At 42.7% G+C, this 21,422-nt stretch overlaps 1 protein-coding gene across 4 annotated transcripts; it reads right to left on the reverse strand.

The window, feature by feature from the left end:
* Window positions 1-2,631: 2,631 nt before the first annotated feature.
* Window positions 2,632-17,968, reverse strand: LOC110566461 (interferon-induced protein with tetratricopeptide repeats 1-like). Of its 4 annotated transcripts, XM_060388479.1 has the most exons (3): window positions 17,830-17,968; window positions 5,975-6,204; window positions 2,632-4,832 (listed from the first exon to the last, which is right to left on the reverse strand). In XM_060388479.1, exon 3 carries the CDS (start codon window positions 4,742-4,744, stop codon window positions 3,443-3,445), a length of 1,302 nt encoding a protein of 433 aa, XP_060244462.1. In that variant the 5' UTR covers window positions 4,745-4,832; window positions 5,975-6,204; window positions 17,830-17,968; the 3' UTR covers window positions 2,632-3,442. The 4 variants fall into 4 exon arrangements, with proteins under 4 accessions (XP_060244462.1, XP_060244460.1, XP_060244456.1 ...); XM_060388477.1 differs by lacking the exon at window positions 5,975-6,204; XM_060388473.1 differs by lacking the exon at window positions 5,975-6,204 and having other exon boundaries at window positions 17,771-17,968.
* Between the last annotated feature and the right edge of the window lie 3,454 nt (window positions 17,969-21,422).

The raw sequence follows: 21,422 nt of genomic DNA on the forward strand, positions 1-21,422 counted from the left end.
GTTTTTCTTTCTAATTTGGGATGGTCCCATTTCTCACCTTCAGCTGAAGAAAACATAGCACCATTTGTCATGTTCCCACAACACATACAAGCAGAGCGAAATAATGTATCAGTTATCTATCAAGATATAGCAAACTATCCAAACTCTAACAGTAGCCATTTTGTTTGCTTAGAATTAAATTGAAAAGATAGCTGAGTTCAGCTTGAGATTTCTTTTTTCTTTTTTTGAGATTTCTTTACCAGTGTTTCTGAGACTCCCTTCTCTTTTATTTATTTATTTATTTATTTATTTATTTATTTATTTAAATTCTTTATTAATTACACTTTATTCACTTTGTATCCTCCCTGTGGTTCCCTCCCTTCCTCCACCCTCTGCACACATGCCCCTCCCCAAGTCCACTGATAGGGGAGGTCTTCTTTTCTTTCCTTCTGATCCTAGTCAATTAGGTCTCATCAGGAGTGGCTACATTGTCTTCTTCCGGGGCCTGGTAATGCTGCTTCCCCCTCAGGGGGAGGTAATTAAAGAGCAGGCCAATCAGATCATGTCAGACTCTCTTTTCTAATAAGCTCTCTCTCTCTCTCTCTCTCTCTCTCTCTCTATATATATATATATATATATATATATATATATATCCCCTCCTTCCCTCCCTCTCTTTGTCTCTGTCTCTCTGTATCTCTTTATCTATGTATCCATCTATGTATCTATGTGTCCATCCATCCATCTATCTATCTATCTATCTATCTATCTATCTATCTATCTATCTATCTATGTGAACATGCAATGTACATGTGCATGTACATGCTCAGTCTGTGTAATGATACTTACATGTGTATGTTCTCAGAGCTGACCTTTGGTATTGGATAACCAATTGGTTTTCTCTTCCTGGGGAAGACTATTTCTCCCATTCTCAACATTCCTTAGTTCTCTGTAGTTCTTTTACGTAGGGTTAAGGCCTCCTGAGTTTTTCCACTTCCACTTTAGCATGTCTACTGGTGTCCTCTTGGTACAGTCATATTTAGGAAGTTATGTTGGTGAGACTTTATGGGCTTAATGTCTCTGACATTTATAGGAGACACAATCTCACACAAAGCTTCCTGTTCCTTTGGCCTTTAAATATTTTTCCACTTTCTCTTCTGTATTGATCCCCAAGCCTCAGGTGTAGAAATTGTGATATAGATGTACATGATGGGACAAGGCTTCATAACTCTGTGTTTTGATTGATTGTGGTTTTCTATAATGGTCTATTTCTGTCATAAATATCATTTTCTTGATGAGGAGTAAGAACTACACTCATTTATTGGTATAAGAATAGTTGTTTTGAAAGAAGTTAGGGATTATGCTAATTTAGTAAAATTGTAGTTGTAGAATCTCTTCTAAGATTTATGACTTCACTACTTCTAAGGAACTGGATAAGTTTCCAGCACCAGGTATGATTTCCCTCTTGTTGAGCAAGTCTTAAATCCCATTAGAGAACTGTTGGTTGCCACCAAGGTACGCATGCCACTATTGCATCCTTAGGACTATCCTAGTTCCATTCTGGTTATTGTTGTGATTTATAAGCATCATAGCTAGGCAGTACTATTGGTTGTTTCCCTACTTTGAAAGCTTGAATGTCAACACCTGCTACCATAAAAGCTAGATTTCCAGTAGGAGGCTTTCAGGTCAGATCCAACTTGGGTTTCCTGGGTCCTAAGTCCAAAGTGCATGGTGTCTTCAGCAGAAAGAATTTACCTTCCACTTCAGGGGGCAACCAAGAGCAACAGCAGCATCCTATAATGTTTTGGGACTCTTTTAGACAACCTTGACTGACAACTCAAAGGGGGATTCTTGCACTTGGTATTGGAATTTTTGTAAGTCTATGGTTCTTTATGAAAATATTATCAGTCCAGATGGGAAATTTTCACTTGAACTTTACATGTATATATTGACTTACATGTATTATATGTATTTTAAGTAGATACTTAATATTATGATTTTTTAATTAAATTTTTATTTTTTACATTAATTACATTTTATTTGCTTTGCATCCCAGCTGTAGCTCCCTTCTTCATTCCCTCCCAATTCCACCCTCTCTTCTTCATCTCCCCCCCCATGTCCCTCTCTAGGTCCACTGATAGGGGAGGTCCTCCGCCCCTTTCATCTGACCCTAGCTTATCAGGTCTCATCAGGACTGGCTGCATTATCCTCCTCTGTGGCCTGGAAAGGCTGCTTCCCCCTCAGGGGGAGGTGGTCAAAGAGCCAGCCACTGAGTTCATGTCAAAGATAGTCCCTGTTCCCATTACTAGGGAACCCACTTGGATACTGAGCTGCCATGGGTTACATCTGAGCAGGGGTTCCAGGTTATATTCATGCATGGCCCTTGGTTGGAGAATCAGTCTCAGAAAAGACCCCTGTGCCCAGATATATTTGGTCTTTGTGGAGTATGATGTTTTATGAATTTTCAGACATCTTTCTGATATCTTACCCTCCTCCCCACTTCCTGCCTTGTATTCTTTAAGATTCAGTAGTGTCTATATTCAAAGCTTCTTTGCTTTGTTTCTCCTAGCCCTATATAGGTGGGTTCTGCTGTGTTCTGTTGTCATACAGTCATAGAGTATGGATCTTAATGTCACAAACAAAGGATACTCAAAATGCTGTGATATTGGCAGATTTTATTGAATACTATAGGGTTAGAAAAATAACAAGATAATACCACACAACTCTCAGTAGTTTAAACACTGTCATGTAGCTATTTATGCCATTTTTAGTTTGCACATTCCAAAGACATTATTCCTTTACTCTATTTTCCCTGAATACATTGAAAGTTTTCTTAGCTGTAAATAAATGCCAACGTATTTAGACCACATAAATCTACCACAATTGTCTGAATCAGACATTTGTATATAAAAAGTTGGGTTGATTATAAGGTTGGGTTCACTGACCAGCATGTTATGGTTACAATAGAGCCCATGGGAATGGAAGTATGGACTGAAATGTTGTAGGAAAATCCTGAATTCCTCCCTTTTTAATGCCCATCCTTGGTCATTTATTTTGCTCTCAGTTATTGCTGAAGGCCAGAAATTCCCGAAGCATGAAAACTAAGCCTTCCTTGATCAAAAGACTTTTGATCAGGGTTCTGGAAGACTGAGGGTATTGGTCATGCACTCCAAAGGCACACACATAAAAAAAAATAGTTCTTGTTGGTCCAGAAGCACACAGTTGTCCAGAACAGCAGGAACCAACCTGTCAGTGAGTGCAGCAATATGTGGTAGGAGAATAGAAGCTCCTGTCACAGACACATGGATCCACAACAAAAAAGCACAGCTGTAGAAAGGCAGAAAACAGAGAAGTCGCCATCTCCAACTTGTTCCATTGGGTTCTATATATTTGGGGTACCCAGCTATAAAAGGATAGAATGGTGAGCCATGCGGACACTTAAAAGTGCCACTGGATGGGCTGTGCTTTAAAACTCGGGGTTCAGTGCTTTTGTGAGCCTCAACGCCTTCTCATAGCACAACAGGGCCTTACTCATCTCCCCTTTCAGTCTGTAGACAAACCCAAGCAGACTGTTGCTTTCCACAATGCGAACATTCTGGTGAATGCGTCTTTCAGCCAGTTTTTCCAAGGCCTTGAGAAGCTTGTTCCTGGAAATGGAACTCACTTCTATTTTCAGACCTTTTAAGTAATGGCTGATTGCCCTGTCTTCTGATTTGTTATAAAATTGTTGGAATTGGCCATAGCGTAAATGAATTTCCTGCTGTATATGATCATCAAGATCCCTCAAGCTCAACGCTTTCTGAAAATTTTCCTCTGCCTCCTCAAATTGGCTACTTTCTATGCACATTTCAGCCAGATTAATGTAAGCCATCTCATATGTGGGTTTCAGTTTTAAAGTCTTTTGAAAATGGCATTTAGCCAAATGGATGGCTTGGTCTGCTCTTTCTCTATCCTGCCCTCTGGGTCGCATGTTTGTAGCTTCCTTTATTTGGATCAGTTGTGTCTTGTGGCAAAGCCCAATCTGGTGATGCACGAAAGCAGAGAAAGGATTTGCCTTCAAGGCTTGTTCAAAGCACTCAAGAGCTTTGTCTACAGAACCTTTCCTTCGGTAAAATTTGCCCACATATGCAAAGATATAGGGCTGGGAGGATATTCTGCCCAGAGCTTCTTCAATATACATTCTTGCTTCATCTGGTTTATCCAAATCCTGAAGCTTTAGGGCCAGGAGAACTTTAATGTATGGATCTTCTGGATTTAACCTGACAGCCTTCTTTAGAGGTTCTAGAGAAATACTAGGCTCATTACGATCCTGACGATAGGCTGCAACTGCATAGCCAATGCTGTATTCAGGGTTTTCAGGCTCCTCTTTTACAGCCTTTGCAAAGCAGGCCATGGCTCGTTTATAATTCTTTCCTCCACACTTCAGCAAGGCCCAGCCTTCCTCATAGTCCATCTCAGCACACTCCATCCTATAGGGAAAGCAACTTCCAAATTCCTTGCAAGCATTCTCCACCTTGGCCAGGTAGGTCTGGGCTTCTGCCAAGCTGCCCATGTGGTAATGCACCCAGGCACAGTTGCCCCAGGTCACCAGGCTTCTCTTGCCCACCTGCTCTGTCTGGATTGAGGCTTCAGCTTCTCTCAAGATCTGCAGAGCTTCCTTGGTAAGGCCTTTCAGGTGTCTGATGAAGGCTAGGAGGTTGTGCATCTCCGTGCTGCCATTGGTATAAGGGAACTCGGTCTCTGAGACCCTTCTTTCCAAATCAGGCATGTTTACATCTTCTATAGCCAGCTCCCACGTAAAGTGACATCTCAGCTGATCCAAGCTCTTACGGATGAGATTTCTAGGAGATTCATCACTGTGAAAACAATTTGAAAAATTGCTACTCACTTACTTGTGCTAGTACTTGGTTACAAAAAGTCTAAAGTCCAACTAAAATAAAAATGTCATTAATATCAATGGAATTTAACCCCTGTGTTAGTTAGTTTTATGGCATCTTGATAAAGCCAAAAACAAGCGAAAAAACAACGACAACAACAACTAGAGTCATTTAGGAAAGGGGACTCTTGATTGAGAAAAATGTGTTCATTAAGACTGGCCAGTCAGTAAGCCTGTGAGGCGTGTTTTCAGTTGGTGGGTGGCATGAGAAGGATGAGCCCATTAGGGGTCGTGTCATGCCTGGGCAGATAGTTCTAAACTGTGTAAGACATGCGGCTGGGCAAGCTACGAGGAGCAAGCTGGTAAGCAGCACTTCTTTGTGGTTTCCGTTTCAGCTCTTGCTCCAGGCTGCTACTTTACTTCCTGATCCGACTTCCCCTCACAGTGGACTACAACTATGAAGTGAAATAAGACCTTTCCTTTCAAAGTTGCTATTGGTCATAGATTAGCACAGCAGTAGAAACCCTAACTAAGACATCTACGATACCTATAACTTAGAAAATATCAAGAGAGAGTGATCTGAAAGACTATAAAAGCCAGAGGACCAGGAGGCCTGCTGTGAGAAGGCATCTTCTAGATCAGAGAAGGATGCTGCGTCCATGCAACCTCAACAACATGCTTGCACAAACGTGACTTTCATGGGATGGAAAAAGTTTCACAAGGCCCCAGTCCTAGATGAAGAAATGCAGTAGTCAATGGCTGCTGAGGGAATTTTTCTCCAGGAACTTCCTGATATATACCCATTCCATATGGTAACCAACACTAAATGGACTCAGTAGAGAGAGAGTGTGTGTGTGTGTTTATGTGTGTGTAAGAGAGAAAGAGAGAGGGGGACAGTTTATTGGATTTACCCTACACAAGAGGATTGAGGCTGTTGATGATTATTAATATTTAATATTGATTTATATTTTAGTTAAACAGTGGTTATTCCTAAACCAGCTATACACCCAAATCACCATACAGAGACTAGGATTTATTTAATTAACCTAGAGCACAATGCTGGGCAATAGTTCATCCTAAACCTCCAGGGCTGCATAGTTTCCTCCCATTCAGATTTCTTACATTATACTTGCTTTTAGTCATATCTTAGGTTCAGTTCATCTCTCCTGATGTTTCCTGGTCCCTCCTCTCACTCCTCTTTTCGCCTCCTTTCCAGACCAGATGTTCTGCCTTATTCTCTCTATTTCTCAGCATTGGCTGGTTGTTTTATTGGCAATACAGAGAACAAATGGTGGTGTGTTTACACGAACCTGAGACAGGTGGTGCTTAAAATAAGCATCACGGTGCAATATCTGGATTGAAAGCAGATAGTGGGGTAGAGAAATCAGCATTTGAATAAGCAAGGATAAATTATAAACACTCCACAAGAACATTATATTAACATTTCCCCCTTTAAGTCCAATAAAAGCTTCCTTTCAATACAATAATAATTATAAAAACATTATGAAAACTATTAGGTGAGATTTACATGTGCAATGTCCAGTCCATGTGCATTTGGCAATACTTAGGAGAAAGCATTTGATTATCTATCCTTTCTTGACAAGTTTAGAGTTCTATATCTAAATTAAATTTTATTCTTTTTGGTATTACCTATATAGATTTTTTTCTTAAATTCTAAACAAGTTAAGCTTAATTGTGGAACTATAACTATTTGGTCTTCAACCCCACCAGAGACTTGAGAAGGAGTAAAATTAGTTACTTGAGTAAATAGAAAGTGCATGTTAGCAGCTTCCAAAAAATAAAAAATAAAAAATTGACAGTTTGTTGCCTGAACAGTCACCAAAAGCTCTCTTTAATGTTGGAGCATCATATTCATAGTTCTCACTCAGTATATTTGACAGACATATATATGAAGCATGAACTATTTAGGACTTGCTCACCTTGTCTTCGCAGTCGACTTAGCCTACATTTAAGCTTGCCCATTTTTAGCAGAATTCTTTCTGTCATGAAGTGAAGGCATGCATATTCTTTACCCAAGTGTCTAGTTTGCCACATTTGAAGCCATCGCCATATGGAAGTTCTTTGATGTTTATCATCTTTTTTGAAGTAGGCTAGGTGTAGCCAGGAGATGGCCTGTCTCATTGTCAAAGAGTCTTTAAAATAATAAAAACCTTTTTTAAATGCCATATTCTGTAGGTCTCTAAGGTTTTTGAAGACTTACCTATCTTTATATAATCTACCTGTTTATAGAATCATATCTATCTGTTAAACTTAGGATAGATACTCCTGTGATAAATTAGACTAGTGTCTGACTTGACTATGAGTTGATTAACTAACAATTAACTTTCATTACCTAATATCAGAACCTTATTTTCTCTCTGGATAAGCTCATTAATAACTTATAACCATCTCCCAATGACAATAAACATTCATAGCCACAGAAACAACCAAAAACCTACCCAACCCCCTTTAAGAGAAATTGGACATCTTTCTCACGGATTTTTTCCTACCTGATTTTATGGACATGTGGAAATGTTGTTAGAAGGCTCAAAGGAAATTGGGGAAAATAGTTAATTAAGCAAGCATTAAGATTTGTGGTCCAGTCTTTGAATGTTGAGAAATTTCAGGCTTAAAAGAAGTCCTGTTTGGAACAGTCTAAAATGATAGACCCATTGAGATTAGTAGCTTTCTTCAAAGCTCTCTTGGGAGCAGGCTTTGATGAGAAACAGCAAATGAAGCAGTGTTCGAGGCTGGAAGAAGCAGAATGCTGGAACATGGACAGAGGATCCAAGCCAAGGGGGCGAGAGACCCTGGAGTCACTACAAAGAGACTGGGAGTCTGGAGAATGCAATCCAAGGGCTAGCTCTTTTATTCCCTAAAGGGAGAGCTTTGGGGGACCAATCAGGTTCCTCCCCACCATCTCCGAGCCTGTCATTGGTTGTTAGTTTCTGGGCAGGCTCCCCAACATCAGGACATACACCCTCCGTCCCCCCCCCCCCGAGTACTTCCACTGTCACATCAGCAGAAGCTTGGCCCAGAATGCCCACATGTGCTCAGCCCAGAACAGCCAATTCAAAAGCTGTGCTACAGGAGAGAGACACTACCCTTCAAAATAATATAAGCTATTGCCATCATTCTTGATTGTTCACCATCACTTGGTTGTTCACATCACAGAACCCTATTGCTGAAGACACATCATTCCCTGAACATGGGGCAATCAAGTCAGTACTGTGAAGGAAACTTCCGCCCTGCTGACTAGTGCTAACTGTAGTGGACGGTGCTGTGCAGGCTCCTGAGGGTGGAGGAGTTATTAACTGTCTTACCCAGCTGTGATCCTTGTGAACTGCAATAATGACAAGGCAAGGCATGGCAAGATGTGCCCGCTGATACCACGGTGGCATGAATGATACGGAACAAATAACTGCTTTCTGGTGGGATCTAATTCACAGAAGGAAAATATGCCTGGATTTGCAAAGTCTGGCCATTGGAGAGCTTACAGGCCCAGAGGGTGAGCCTAGTACTATTGTTTTGCTAAATGGACATAGCATCAAACTGCCCTTTATATCGATATCTCTCTACCCATAGATTTGTGCATCTCTCAGACCTCAGCAGAGTACTTTCTCTGTGCAGTGGACAGTCATCGACACAGGATTTTACAACTGGTCAAAGTGTGGAGAATAAGTACCAGTGGAGTGCTCTGTCTTAACTGTGAGAGCTATATCACATCCCTTCCCCAAGGGCTCAGGGAGCATCTCAGAAGAGGGGGTAAAGAGATGGTAAGATCCAAAGGTTGTGAAGGACTGGAGTAAAATGATGTCTTCTGAAAATAACAGGGTCACTGCTCTCAAGAACTCGTAGCTATGCTTGCCTAAACAAGATCTGCAGATGATCAGGGCAGTCAACATTCTACCATGGAGTGGGAATGGGGTACCTGAGTGCTCACTCCTGAAGACCGAAGTCAATTGTGTCTGAGGCAGAGTCAAGATTTTTACTTCTTTAAAGGTGTGGTGCCTGACAGTCTGCCGTGTTTCAGTGAATGGCCCCATACCCAGAAGTATATTGACAGCACAAACTGAAGTCCATGGGTTATTAAATTTGTTTTAAAAAGCAGGAGGGACATCTGGACGCAGAGGTGAACGCCTGTAATCCCAGCAGAGTCAGGCAGGTCTCTGTGAGCTGGAGGCCAGCCTGGTCTACAAAGGGAGTCCAGGACAAGGCTACACAGAGAAACTTTGTCTCAGAAAAAAAAAAAAAGTTGAAGGGTAAGGTAGTTAGTATCTGAGAGTAGTTAAGAAGAAGAGTTGGGCGAATTTGATCAAAAAAGTTCTCAAGGTATTAACAAAACTATATTTTACCTAATATAATTTAAGCACCAACCTTGACACTGTAAGATACTCACTATTTATGCTTCCTTCAAACTTCACGGTATAAGTACTGATCCTTTCAGAAAAAAAAAAAATTGGGAGGGGGCTCACAGAAATGGATTCTTACTCATCCTTTCTGTATTTACTTCCAACATGTAAGCTCATGTTTTTTCCCACAACCCAGGAAGGCTTCTGAGGTAGCTGTGAGAACCAGAAATGGTTTCAGCTGATGGCTTTCCTAAATGCCTATGCTGGGGTGTAGAAGCTGTTGGGGCCTCCTCCCTCCTCTGACTGTATGAATGTGCATAGCCCCAGGGTAAAGGTAACATTGTATAAGGTCAGAATGTAACTCCTGCTTTTATTACAGATCAATAGCAGGTGACTCTTTAGCTTACTGAAGCTTACAATCTCAGCAGCCATAGTGATCATTTCCCACCACCCAGGGGCAAACACAACAATTAGGGATCTGTGTGACCTAGAGCGTCTGTTCTGATATTCCTCCTATGATGTTCTCTAAGAGCATTAGGGAGGAAAATATTTCTTTGACAGTTGAAAAAGTTGTCCCTACAACCTAAAGCAGATTACCATTGGGGAAAGTTTTTGGCCCAAATGCCTCACTTCTGCTCACTACAGCCAATGGTGATGAGAACAGGCTCTTCCCAGGAAAAAATTTCCATATAGATGCCTGCTAGCTACACTAGAGCTACCATAATGTTTGGGGATGAATTACTCAGGCTTTCTAATTACGTGACCCAAGCTCAGGTACCTGAGCCCTGGCCCACCTAGTCCATTAATGGGAAATAAAGACTCCCCTTAAAATGACCTAGTCACAGTAGTTTGTAAAGGAACGGCACAGCCCGTTTCTACCCTCCTTGAGACTACAGAAACTGAAGAGCACCCTGGGAACACTCTCACGGGCCCTTCTGTCTTCGTCTAGAAGACAGCTGCTTTCCCTTCTTACCGTGGTGCTTATCACTGTGATATCATTTGCTTTTCTCTTGGTTTGGGCCCTGGGAGGACTGTGAAGCAGAATGGCATCACAGGTGACTATACTCTGTAGGACAGGAATGCCAAGGAGCCCAAGCTGTCTGTTAGCAGGGGGCCACACTGAGAGGACAAAGACTGTATGATCCGGTTGGAATCTAATCCCGCTCTGCATGTGGTAGATGGGGATTGTCCCATCTGTCTGACTGGCCTTTTCCCTCAGCTGTTTTGATAAGTAAATATGCATGAACAAAGAGCTCACTTGGACTCTGTCCCTCTACCACTGGAACAGGGGTATGTTTGTATGGTCTAGATATATAATCTTAAACTAAAAATACTTTCTTTTCTTTGTGGTCACTAATATATAGTTTCTTCTCAAACCGGGTATAAATATTTGCTGGAGGAGGGCTCCTGGTGAGGGCCCATTTTACTGTTAGTTTTTTCTCTCCAACCAACTGCAACATCAGACAGGCCCAGAAAGCACACTAAATGCTTTCGGGTGAAAGTACTTTCTGTATTTTACCAAGTCTAACCAGACCAGGAGAGAAAAGCATGCGTATGTTCTAGAACGACAGCACCACCATCCCGACTTTCCTAATCCTCGGGCTTTGAGTCTAGTGTTTCAGTGAGGCACTAAAAGTCTCCAGATATCCAGACTGCTGAGCCTACTCCAGGGTACCTGAGTGACCAGTTCTGGGCTGGAGCCTGGGAATTTCCTTCTAGTTATTCCAGCTGATACTGACACTGGTGGTCACACGAGCTTAATCTGAGCCGATTCAGTGAAAAATAAATTTTAGAATAATGGCATTTCCATAGTTTTATTGTAGTGGTAAAACCCTGGCCTGGGAGACTAAATAGATGGCTCAGTAGTTAATAACATTTAGTGCTCTCCATGAAGACCCTGGCCCAGGTCCCAGCACCTACAGCAGGTGGATCAAACCCCTGTAACTCAGTTCTCGGGAATCTGATGCCTTCTAGCCCCCATGGGCACCTGCAGACATGTGATACATATACACGCATGTGCTCAGACACATGTGTACATAACTTAAAATAAAAATACTTTCATAAAACCTCTGACTTGCTATCAATCAAAACAGAAAGTCCGCCTTTGAAATTAGCTTCTTTCCACCAAAACTCAATCAAATTATCAGATCTAAACTGGCTGCTTTGCCCTTCCCCACTGCTCTGAAATCACCACTCTCATCGTTGGTCTTCGCTCAGGCTCTGCCCTCTGTCCTTTCAGGGCAGTCTGTAAGGTCCCCTTGGGAAATTGTCATTGTGGTAGAAAATGCTACAAAGTGGTGTCTTCATTGGAATAAAAAAAAAACCTTCTAATTTAGTCCCTTAAGAGCAATGCTGCCTTTACCAAAGAGGTAGGAAACTCAGCTCTGCATTTATTATTGTCTTATCTGTCTGGACCACTTTCATTCATTTTTTTTTTTTATCTCCCACACGTGGGAAAGCTAAACCCACGAGCTTCTTTATCTAGATCTCTTGGATTTTTTTCACTTTCTTTTGGTCCATCCAGTCACTGTGTTGCATCAGTTAGAAATTAATTACAGGGAAAAGGGAAGGTCTTAATGCTCTTTCTTGAATGTCCAGCACGCCGGCTTTTACATTGATGGTTGCTGAGTTCTCCACCAAGGCTCTCAAGAAGCCCCTTCTGAGGTCTACAGCTAAGAACCATTTAAGGGCTACTGAATCTCCCTTCTCCTGCCCCCCAAAGGCCTATGGTTATCATGCTATCACTGTTAGCTTCCTACCCAAAACCTTCCCCAGTGAGTAGACTGGAGAAACATGTCAGGTTCAGAACCATGAACAGAAGAGGAAGCATGCCTGGGAACCAGTCAGTTAAGGCTCTAAGTTTTAGAATGTCAATATATACAGAATCAAGGTGAGCAAAGCATAGAAAACCTTTACCTCAAGTTGCTGGAAGACAGAAATTGCTCCATAGCACTTTAATTTAGGCCAAGAGACTCTTCCAAATTCTATCAAATTCTGGAATGAGCAAGGTATTTATATGTGGGAGGATCACTAGGCAGTTTGCCACACCCCCAAGACGTAAGAGAAACTGGCAAGGTTCCAGCTTAGAGAAAATGGCCCTTAGAGAGGGCTGTCTCTGCTTTGATAATGAAGACATACTTGCTTTAAGAAGCCAAAAAGATTTGTGTGTGTGTGTGTGTGTGTGTGTGTGTGTGTGTGTGAAACCATGTCCATTCTGGGCGCCACGTAGCCTTTGTGTCAGGGCATAACTGAGGTTTTCCATCTACTATTGGAGTAAAAGAGGATAGGCAGGGATGCACATTGTCATGGAACACACCAGACTCTTTTGTTACGATCACACATACCCCGTAAGGCATTTCAGGGTCCATGGCTTATGTATAATGGAATGCTGGAGAGAGCAGTTGTGGCAGAATGAGGCTGCAGGTGGTCTGGTTTTTCAGTGGGCTTTTGGAGATGTTGGTCTGAAAACAACGAAGTCCATATCATTTACATCCCCCTGTGGTATTCCTACCATTGTCAACTTAGACCATAAGCATGACCTTACGAACAGTCCTAACAACATTATTGGAGTTGGCCAGTAGAAGAACCTGTGTTTAGTAAATAGTAAGGGGTGTAGTAATCAGACTGTGATGGGCAAAGAAAGTGTAGAGCACTCGGGGAAGTGGGGATGTTAGCATCTAATTCTAAATCTACATAGTCCTTTCAATTTGTCCTCAGAACGTTTAACCTGTTCTACTGGATGCCCTGCTACAAAGTCAAAACAATCCCCACACCATGTCCACTAAATGGAACTTATTTGTTTAATCACAATCTCCTGAGATCAATGCCAAGGTAATTATCCATCCAACTAGCAGAGGAGGCTGAAATGTTGAATAGCTGTAATTCTGAAGCTTTCCTGTGAGCTGTTCCTGAGTCATCCTGTCAGTTTCTATATCTTGCTTTTGTAGACAGCTGTGCAGCCAGATAGGCAAAGCAGCCAGGGCTGCGAGCAGTTTCCAGCTGTGCATTTGAAGATAAGGTTATTTACTTTCTTACAGTGTCTGGCAAAACCTCAGCCTTTAACTAGTTGTGTTTTCCATAGTGAGGTGAGGCATGAAACTGAGTTTGGCTCAGTTGAAGATGTTTTTTTCCCCAAGACTCCTCAAGAAAATTCTCTCTTCTCCCAAGCTTGCACATAATGAGGGATATTAATTTGTTTTGCTCTCATTTTCATTTATGCTCACCTGAGTGTACTGAGCAGAGGCAGAAGGCCACCTGGAGACATTGTTACCCCAGGGTCATGGCTGAACTTTGCTGCTAATTTGATATATGTGATCTTGGCTTCGATGGTTGACATTTCTAAGCTAGATTTACAGAGCTATTAATCAGGATAAAACTAGGACTTTCCTTATGGGGTAATGGTGAGATCAAGTTGGATACTGTACCTGCTGAGAATATCCAGGAATTGTGAGCATCGTTTTCCCAGTAGGACACGTCTTTTCATTGGTCCAGCATGTGCTAAGTAAGCATCAGGCGGAAGCCTTCCTCACTGCAATCCCTACCCCACCCCCATCAGACATTGAGAGATGTGCATCAGGTGGTGTCCCTGTAAAGAAGCTAAAGTTCTGTTCTGAGCTTTAAGCCAAGGCAGTGTAGATATTTCTATTTTCAGACTCAAGTTAAAAAGCCCTAGACACATCCCAGCATAGTGTCTGTGATGCCGGTTCAGTGCTGGTACTCAGCACTAGAGAGGCAGTGTGGGCTGAGAGGAGATTTTTGAAAGGGGGCCTCCTTTCTCCTAGGTCTCCTCTTCTAGTCATGTCTTTAAAAGGATGTGTCTAGTAAGCCAGAATGAACTTTGGGATGCAAACATTTTCTTCAAGGTAGTGCTAGCCTTTGCACAGCTTTTAAAAAGAAGAAGTAGAAACAGGACCAAATTCTGAAATGAATACTAGGAAAGTGGCTTACAGGAGGGCAATGTGACTTTAAAACAATAGTGTACAAAATTATTGAATGGTAACGGTCAGGTTCCCAGAACAAGCGTATACCATGTGGCTACCATGGACTGGCAATGGTCCTGGTGCTGGAGACTCTGGCTCAGCAGATTAGGTAGTCAGAATCTTGCCCAGTGTGTCTTTGCCATAAACAGATTCACAAGCCACACACTGAAGAAAGCGGCATTTGGAAGAACAAAACAATCAGTAGGCCAGATGATGAGCATGTGTGTGGGTGTGTACAAATATATGTGTACACGCATTTGCTCTTAAGGAAAAAAGAACAATGAAAACTAGAGAGAGGGGCTTATTTTTGAAGTCTGGGAAAATTACACACAGCTGTGCCATTCTTTCTGCCATTCTGTCACATATCCTGATGACTATCTCCTCGGAGACAAGCTCTTTGTGCTTGTGCCTAAGGAGAAAGTTCTCTTTGGTGAAGAATGTGTCCCAAAGTAACAGGGAGCATCTAAGAGCATAGGTCTCCTACTTACAAAACCCTCTGAAAGTTTTCATGGGAAACTTTTTTGTTCTCCATACCCCATGCTCCGTGACCTCCTGACAATCTTCCCTCCTTCAACTATTTTATGAATTGTTTATTCTTTCCTTTTTTTAACTATAAAAAATACACTTTATTTTAATGAACTCACCAATAAAACCCCTACACAGCTTGTTTAAGAGACCACTCAAACTCTTGACCAGCCAGTCTCAATCTCCATGAAGCTCAGTGAACTGCTATAAAGTTAGGATGGCCATACTGAAGCCAGGGAGCTTCACTCAAAGCTTTATGCTTCCATCATAAGTTATGCAGTCACACATTTATCTACCACACACTACACACACACACACACACACATACACACACACACAATTACACAAGGGTTGATGCTAGAAAAACAATAATCTTTATACTCTCTTACTCATGTGTCCTTCCACTGGCATTCTGTCCTTCATCATCACCTATTTCCCATTCTTTGTATCCATTCTAAATATTATTAAATATATCCAAATCTAAATATTATTAAATATAAATATATCTGTATGCACCATACTAGAAAACAAAAAAAAGCATAAGAATTTCTAGTCTCTCTTAGTCTCTATCCCTATCTATCTTTCAATCTAACTCTCTCTGTTTGTCTCTTCTTGTCTGTCTCTCACACAGTATCTCTATTACTTTCTTATCTCTCTGTCTCTGTCTTTTAGAGAGAACAAAGGTCCTGGCCCCCACAGATAAGCACTAAGAAAGCTGAGAATGCTAAACATGAAGGACAGTCTCTCTGAGAGCAGAGAAGTATAGCTTTTCCACTCAGAAGGCTGAGAAGGAAGGAATTAAAAAAAATCTGGTGTTTTGTGTTATCTGTAGGTCAGAACCATAATAAGCTCCCATGGCTGGACCTGAGGTGGCTAATAGGCTAGGTGACCTTTGTCCTATTTGGATGGCCAGAGGCTCACCCAAACTCCCACAACCAGGGCTGGAGGTGGCTAATAGCCAAAATGACCTCTACAATATCAGTATGACTGAGACCATCCCAGATCCTTTGCTATGCCGTTAAGCTAATCCATGAAGCCTTTTTCTAGAACCCATCTTTTTGAAAGAAGTGACATTTACTTTGAGTTGAATTTCAATGTAATTATACCTCATTATACCTCCTTGTGAGCAGGGGATTTTACTACACCAGATTTTTTTTTTTCAAATTGTACTGTGCTGAAATATGCTTGCAACAAATTGCCCCAGGTCAGACTCTAGAAGTCTGTGCCACCTCTGCCTAATTTGTGATGAAGCAGATTTCCTTCTTGCCTCATCCAGACCATTATTATGCTGGTCATGGTGTTTGCAGGGACTCCAATATCAGTCCCTCCCTATTTCTCTCTGTCTCTCTCTGAAATAGCCAAATTCATTGCTATGTCATCTTTCCCAGAACAGTAAAACATGATGGAAAGTGTGGGCTAGAGAGATGGCTCAGAGGTTAAGAGTACTGGCTGCTCTTCCAAAGGTCTTGTATTCAATTCCCAGCAACTACATGGTGGCTCACAACCATCTATAATGAGATCTGGTGCCTTCTTATGGCCTTCGGGTACACATGCAGGCAGAATACTGTATAAATAATAAATAAATACATCTTTTAAAAAATAATGGAGAAATTCCTGTAGGAAGATTAATCATGGAGCAGGGACATCATATTTAACCCTGCTTTCTCTCTTCTCCCTGTCTACAGTAGGAATTAGAGGTTTTTCCCACACCTAATGGGAAATAAAACATTAGGAGGGCAGTTAGGAGCACTCTGAAAATGGGACACCAGCTGCCCAGGACAAACTGCCTTGACTGGAGGCTCACAGGGATCCTGCTGGGCCCTGGGCACTGAGGAGGAGGCACACCCTCTTGTGCAGAAGTGCTTGCAGCAGGAGAGCTGAGCAGCACAGAGGCAGCAGACAGCAGTGTGGGCAATGGGCACAGAGACCAGCCAGGCTCCAAATGCCCATGTGGTTTCTCAGCATCCCCTGTACAGCTGGGGGTCCCCAGCCCTTCTACCACTCAGACACTCAATGGCAAACCACAGTCCTAGACACTGCTAGAGTGATGGGGACTGGAGACCCAGGCACAGCTTGTACACTGACCCTGTGACCATGACTGTCAGCTGACACGCCCTACGGCCTTATGCCCTCTAGTTAATTTGTTTTAGTCAACATGTTTTGTCCACTGTGATCTCTGCATTCTGTTTCTTCACACCCAAACACTCTCAGCCTTCTCCATACCCATTTAATGTAGATGGTCCTGTGTTCAAGCACAGAAGAATAATTCCTCAAGGAAAGAGGTGATCGCTCTAGTCCTAGATTCAAGGGGAAATAACTCAACTGATTGGAACTTTTCACCTGAAAGGCCATTTCAAACATAAAAGCCAAAGATATTTACACAAATAAGAGTCCACTCCATGGCTAGTGTTTCTGTAATATATATGTATATAAAGGATATGTGTATATAATATTATATGTCACGTTTGTCCATGTATATTTAGTTGCTTTAGGGAGCAGCTTTAAATGCCTTTTATCAGAGGGAACAGATTTTCTACATTTTTTGTTTCTTAACTCTGGGAGCAAGAAAAAAGAAAAAGAAACAAACAAAACTGTCCTGTCTCTTGGTTAATCCAGTCAGGGGTAGGCAAGAAAGCACCTGGGACAGAATTCAAATTCTTTGAACAGAATTTCTAAAGACCCTTTGGAGGCTCTGCCAGGTACATCCCAAGGACAATGGGCTCAGAAGATGGGAAGGAACACCCTCTAAGCTGCTGCTCTCTTTGGGGGCTCCAAGTGGGTAGAGGGGTGCCTTATTCCATCCCAGAAGGTCTGTTTGGTAACTCTCTCTCTCTGTCAGATGAGAATGTTAAATTCTCCCCCAGGTAGTTCCCCCTACATGCATGGGACAGCCTCAAAACTCAAACAAGCTTCCTGTCACCCACCCCTGTCACCCAGCCCCATGCCCACAGCACTCCCATTAAGCAAAATCCCCCAGGACAATTAGCATCCCTGTTCCCTTGCAGCAGTTCAAAGAGATGCCAGGGGAGAGAACACAGGAATACAAGCAGACTCAGTCAGACCTGGCCACAAGCAAATGCATCCCAGGTTCACTCCAACTTCAGGGCAGGTTAATCCTTACCCCATGGTTGCTGTACAGGTGGTAGCAGTTGCCTGGGTTTTCAGCAGAGCAGGACTCCAGAGAAACCCGCCTTGACTCTGTGCTGTCCTGTGGACTCTCACACCAATAAGAGCCTCATTTAAGGGCTGGGAAGCAGTTCTGTGTGCTGTGGGTGTGCTCTGGTAGCCAGCAGTAGGAATCTGAAACTAGAAAGTGAAAGTAAAGCCAGCAGCTTCACCCAAATAGAAACAGAGAGCAGAGGGATTTCCTTTCCTGCTTCCTCCTCTGAACTGATGGGGAGAAGGCTAGGAAACACACAGACTTGTCAGATTCTTTCTGCAGTCCCAAGTGAGACAGGTGTGGCACCAGAAGAGTCCACCTGTTAGGGGTTGATGGCTGTAATGTGGATGTACAGGACACCAGACCAGCCTCTTCAGAAGCAGAACTGTTCTTTGGGCAAAGCAACTGTAGGTCTGCAGTCTATCTTGGGAAGGGAGCCTGTGCCCATGTGGCATTGGGGCTCATAGGATTTGGCAGGGTGGCAAAGGGAAAGTTTGGGAATGCCAGAGTCACTTCCCCTGCAAGAGGAAGCTACCAGCTGGTCTGCTGTGTTTACATCCTTAGCAACTTCCAAGGGTGTCATCATTCACTTCTGCTTTCCTGTCCACAGCTCCCCTGTCTAGCTGAGACTTTAGCCTCAGTGAATTGGACCAGTTTCCCACCGTCTAGAGCCATGCAGCCATGCTTTGTGTGAAGTTCTCCTGAGGTGTCTCTAAAGGGCTCTTTCCACCAGTCACATCCACATACAAATAAGAAGCAAGCATGGAATCCCTAAAGTGAGCTGTATTCAGGGTCTTGATGTTTTCCTACCCTAGACAGGCTAATCTAGGATACTACAGAAAATGGGCTCACATTGCTTTGGGTTAAGGTAAAGCTAATTCAGGAAAGATAAAACACAAATCACTCAACATACTTTCTCAGAACGGGGAATGCATATATGTTGGATATGTGGAATATCTAATTGGATGTCATCATTAGCAATATTTTCTCTTGTCTTTAAAATGTAGTAAAAGCAGTGGCCCAGAATAGCGACAGTGTGACCCAACAAACTTGTGGCCATACATGAATCACTGTAAAAATTTTGTCATTATTGTCTTAAAAGTCCTCTGGGGCCTTCTTGTGTGATATTCTGGGCAGGTTGGACTTTTGCTCTAGGAGAAGAAACTCACTTTCACTGTTGGTTTGCAAAGCACAAATACTTCCACACCGTGCCCAATCAAGGGATTTCTGAAACACCAGGTCCACCCACGGTGAAGGTTAACAGTGACAGATGCTTTGGTGGAATACCACCAGCACTCATTGGAAATTCCACTAAAATGCTATACGTGGTCCTTGCCTGGTGGCTCTCTACCAGAAAACCATGAACAACAAAGATCTTCATAAGTTGCCAGGTATAATGTCTATATCTCTCATCCTCTCAGCTCAATTCGTTGGTCTTCTTTATAGAACAAGATGCCGCTGCTTTAACTACATTTCAAAAACAAGAGAAAATATTGCTAATGATGACATCAAAATAGATATTCCACATGTCTCTTGCTCCAGACCGCATCTCACCAGATCTGTCAAGGCTGCAGCCCAATAGAGCTGAGCTTTGCCAAGGCTGTGTCTTGGCTCCAAGCCCATCAGGCATGGGCTCTTGCCTGAACCTCTGCCATGCTCAGCATAGCAGTATAACCAAGAGCTGCAACACTTTGATGTTGCTATAAGCTTTGGAATGTGCCCGTTTCCACTGCCACCACAATCTAATTCCAAAAGAGCTACACTGTAACACTGTGGAAAACCTTTTTCACACTCAGCTAGCACCTGAGCCACACCCTAAAGCACTCCAGCCATTCCTGAGATCCAGGACCTTTGACTGGAAGCTGAGCTCCAGGACCCTGCCAAAACAAACTGAGAACAACAATTTGCTTTTGTAGAGGCTTCAACATGATTAAATGAATTGTGCCTAGGTTAGTAAGCTTTGTGGACACTTCTGGAAATTGTCCATTTACCCACGTGTAAGAACAGGAGGTCAGTTCCATTGACAACAAGAAGCCCCATAGCTGATCAGATTAACAATAGGAACTGAACATAAACTTGCCATCAGAGACTTGGCAGAGTTCTAGTGTTAATTCTTACTATAAAGCCTTGAACTCAGAAAGGGACAGGGGGAGCCTGAAGGGGAACATGATATTTTGCTGCCCTATCAGGACCATTTATAGCTGTGAAGATTTGGGTGGCTATTGTGCTTTGCAAACTGTGGCCACACTCACAGGACTGAAAGGCTTGCACCATGATGTCATATGCCAAGAGGACATGTCATATGTCCTCTCCAAAATGAGAGGAGGGCTAAGGCCCTTTGAAAGTGTCAGCCTGTCCTTGCTTTGGGCTAACACTAAGACAGAGTGAAACTACTTCTTTGCTAAGAGCACACTCTGCTGGAAAAAAAAAAAAAAACAGGCCCATGTCTTTCCACCATGTCAGGATTTATTGAGAAAGGATTTATTTATAAAGAAAATCACAGGGTCTCACAATTTTACTGTGTACTGGTCTGGATGAAAATGTCACACAACCCCCCCCCAACACAAACCAGGCTGATGTCCTGAAGAAGAGTCTTCTGCATTCTTTTCAGATGTTGATTTTGGTGCCCTGAGATCTTTTAACCACCCTGCCATGTGCATTGTTATGAATGTTGAACCATCTCCTGTATCCCTGTGATGTAAGAAATGCTCACCAATTATCCCTGATTGGTTAATAAAATTGTTGAGAGCCTGGGAAGGACAGAAGGGTGATAGGTTCCCAGGTTTTGGAGTTTTCATGAGGAAAAGGAGAGAGAATGGAGACAGGAGAACAAGAGGTTACCATCCGTTACTTTGGACCAGGAACCCATGGCCAAGAGCAGTTTGATCTGAGGATTGGCCTGATGGAGTAGAAACAGCCCAAATGGAACATGTGCAAGTAATATGAGGATTTTGGCTGGGAAGCACATGAGGTGACTTGAAGGATGGATATGTCCAGCTGGAGTGCGTTAAGGCTTATTATAAATCTACCAGGTCCCTGTGTCTTTTACTTGGAAACTAGCCAGTTTAGGAATAGCTGCTGCCATAATAGTTTCCCACATTAATTAAAATATGCAGAATGATATTATTTTTACAACACTGATGTATTTGAATAACTGACCCTAGTTGGTGGTGCTGTTTAATGTGCTTTAAGAGGTTTAGTTGCATATGTGTATGGGGACTAGGTCCAGTCCATGGTTGCTGTTTCAGTCTCCATAAGCCCCACTGGGCCCAGGTTAGTCAGCTCTGTTGGTCTTCTTGTGGAGTTCCTGTCTGCCTCCAGGTCCTTCTATCCCTTCCCCCAGTCTTGTATCCAATGGGCAGCTTGGTCTTCATGCAGGGTCCCTGTTAAGGGGAGCAGGGGCTGTCTCTGACAAGGACTGACTCGCATGCTTTTCTATCACTTCCCCCTGGTGGGGCTGCCTTGTCAGGCCACTGAGGAAGAGGATGCACTTAGTCCTGAGGTGACTTGATGCGCAGGGGTGGTTGGAGAGCTTCCCTTTCCTGAGCTGTGGG

The sequence above is a fragment of the Meriones unguiculatus genome, chromosome 1 (assembly GCF_030254825.1).
Source record: "Meriones unguiculatus strain TT.TT164.6M chromosome 1, Bangor_MerUng_6.1, whole genome shotgun sequence".
In the NCBI taxonomy this organism is placed as follows: Eukaryota; Metazoa; Chordata; class Mammalia; order Rodentia; family Muridae; genus Meriones; species Meriones unguiculatus.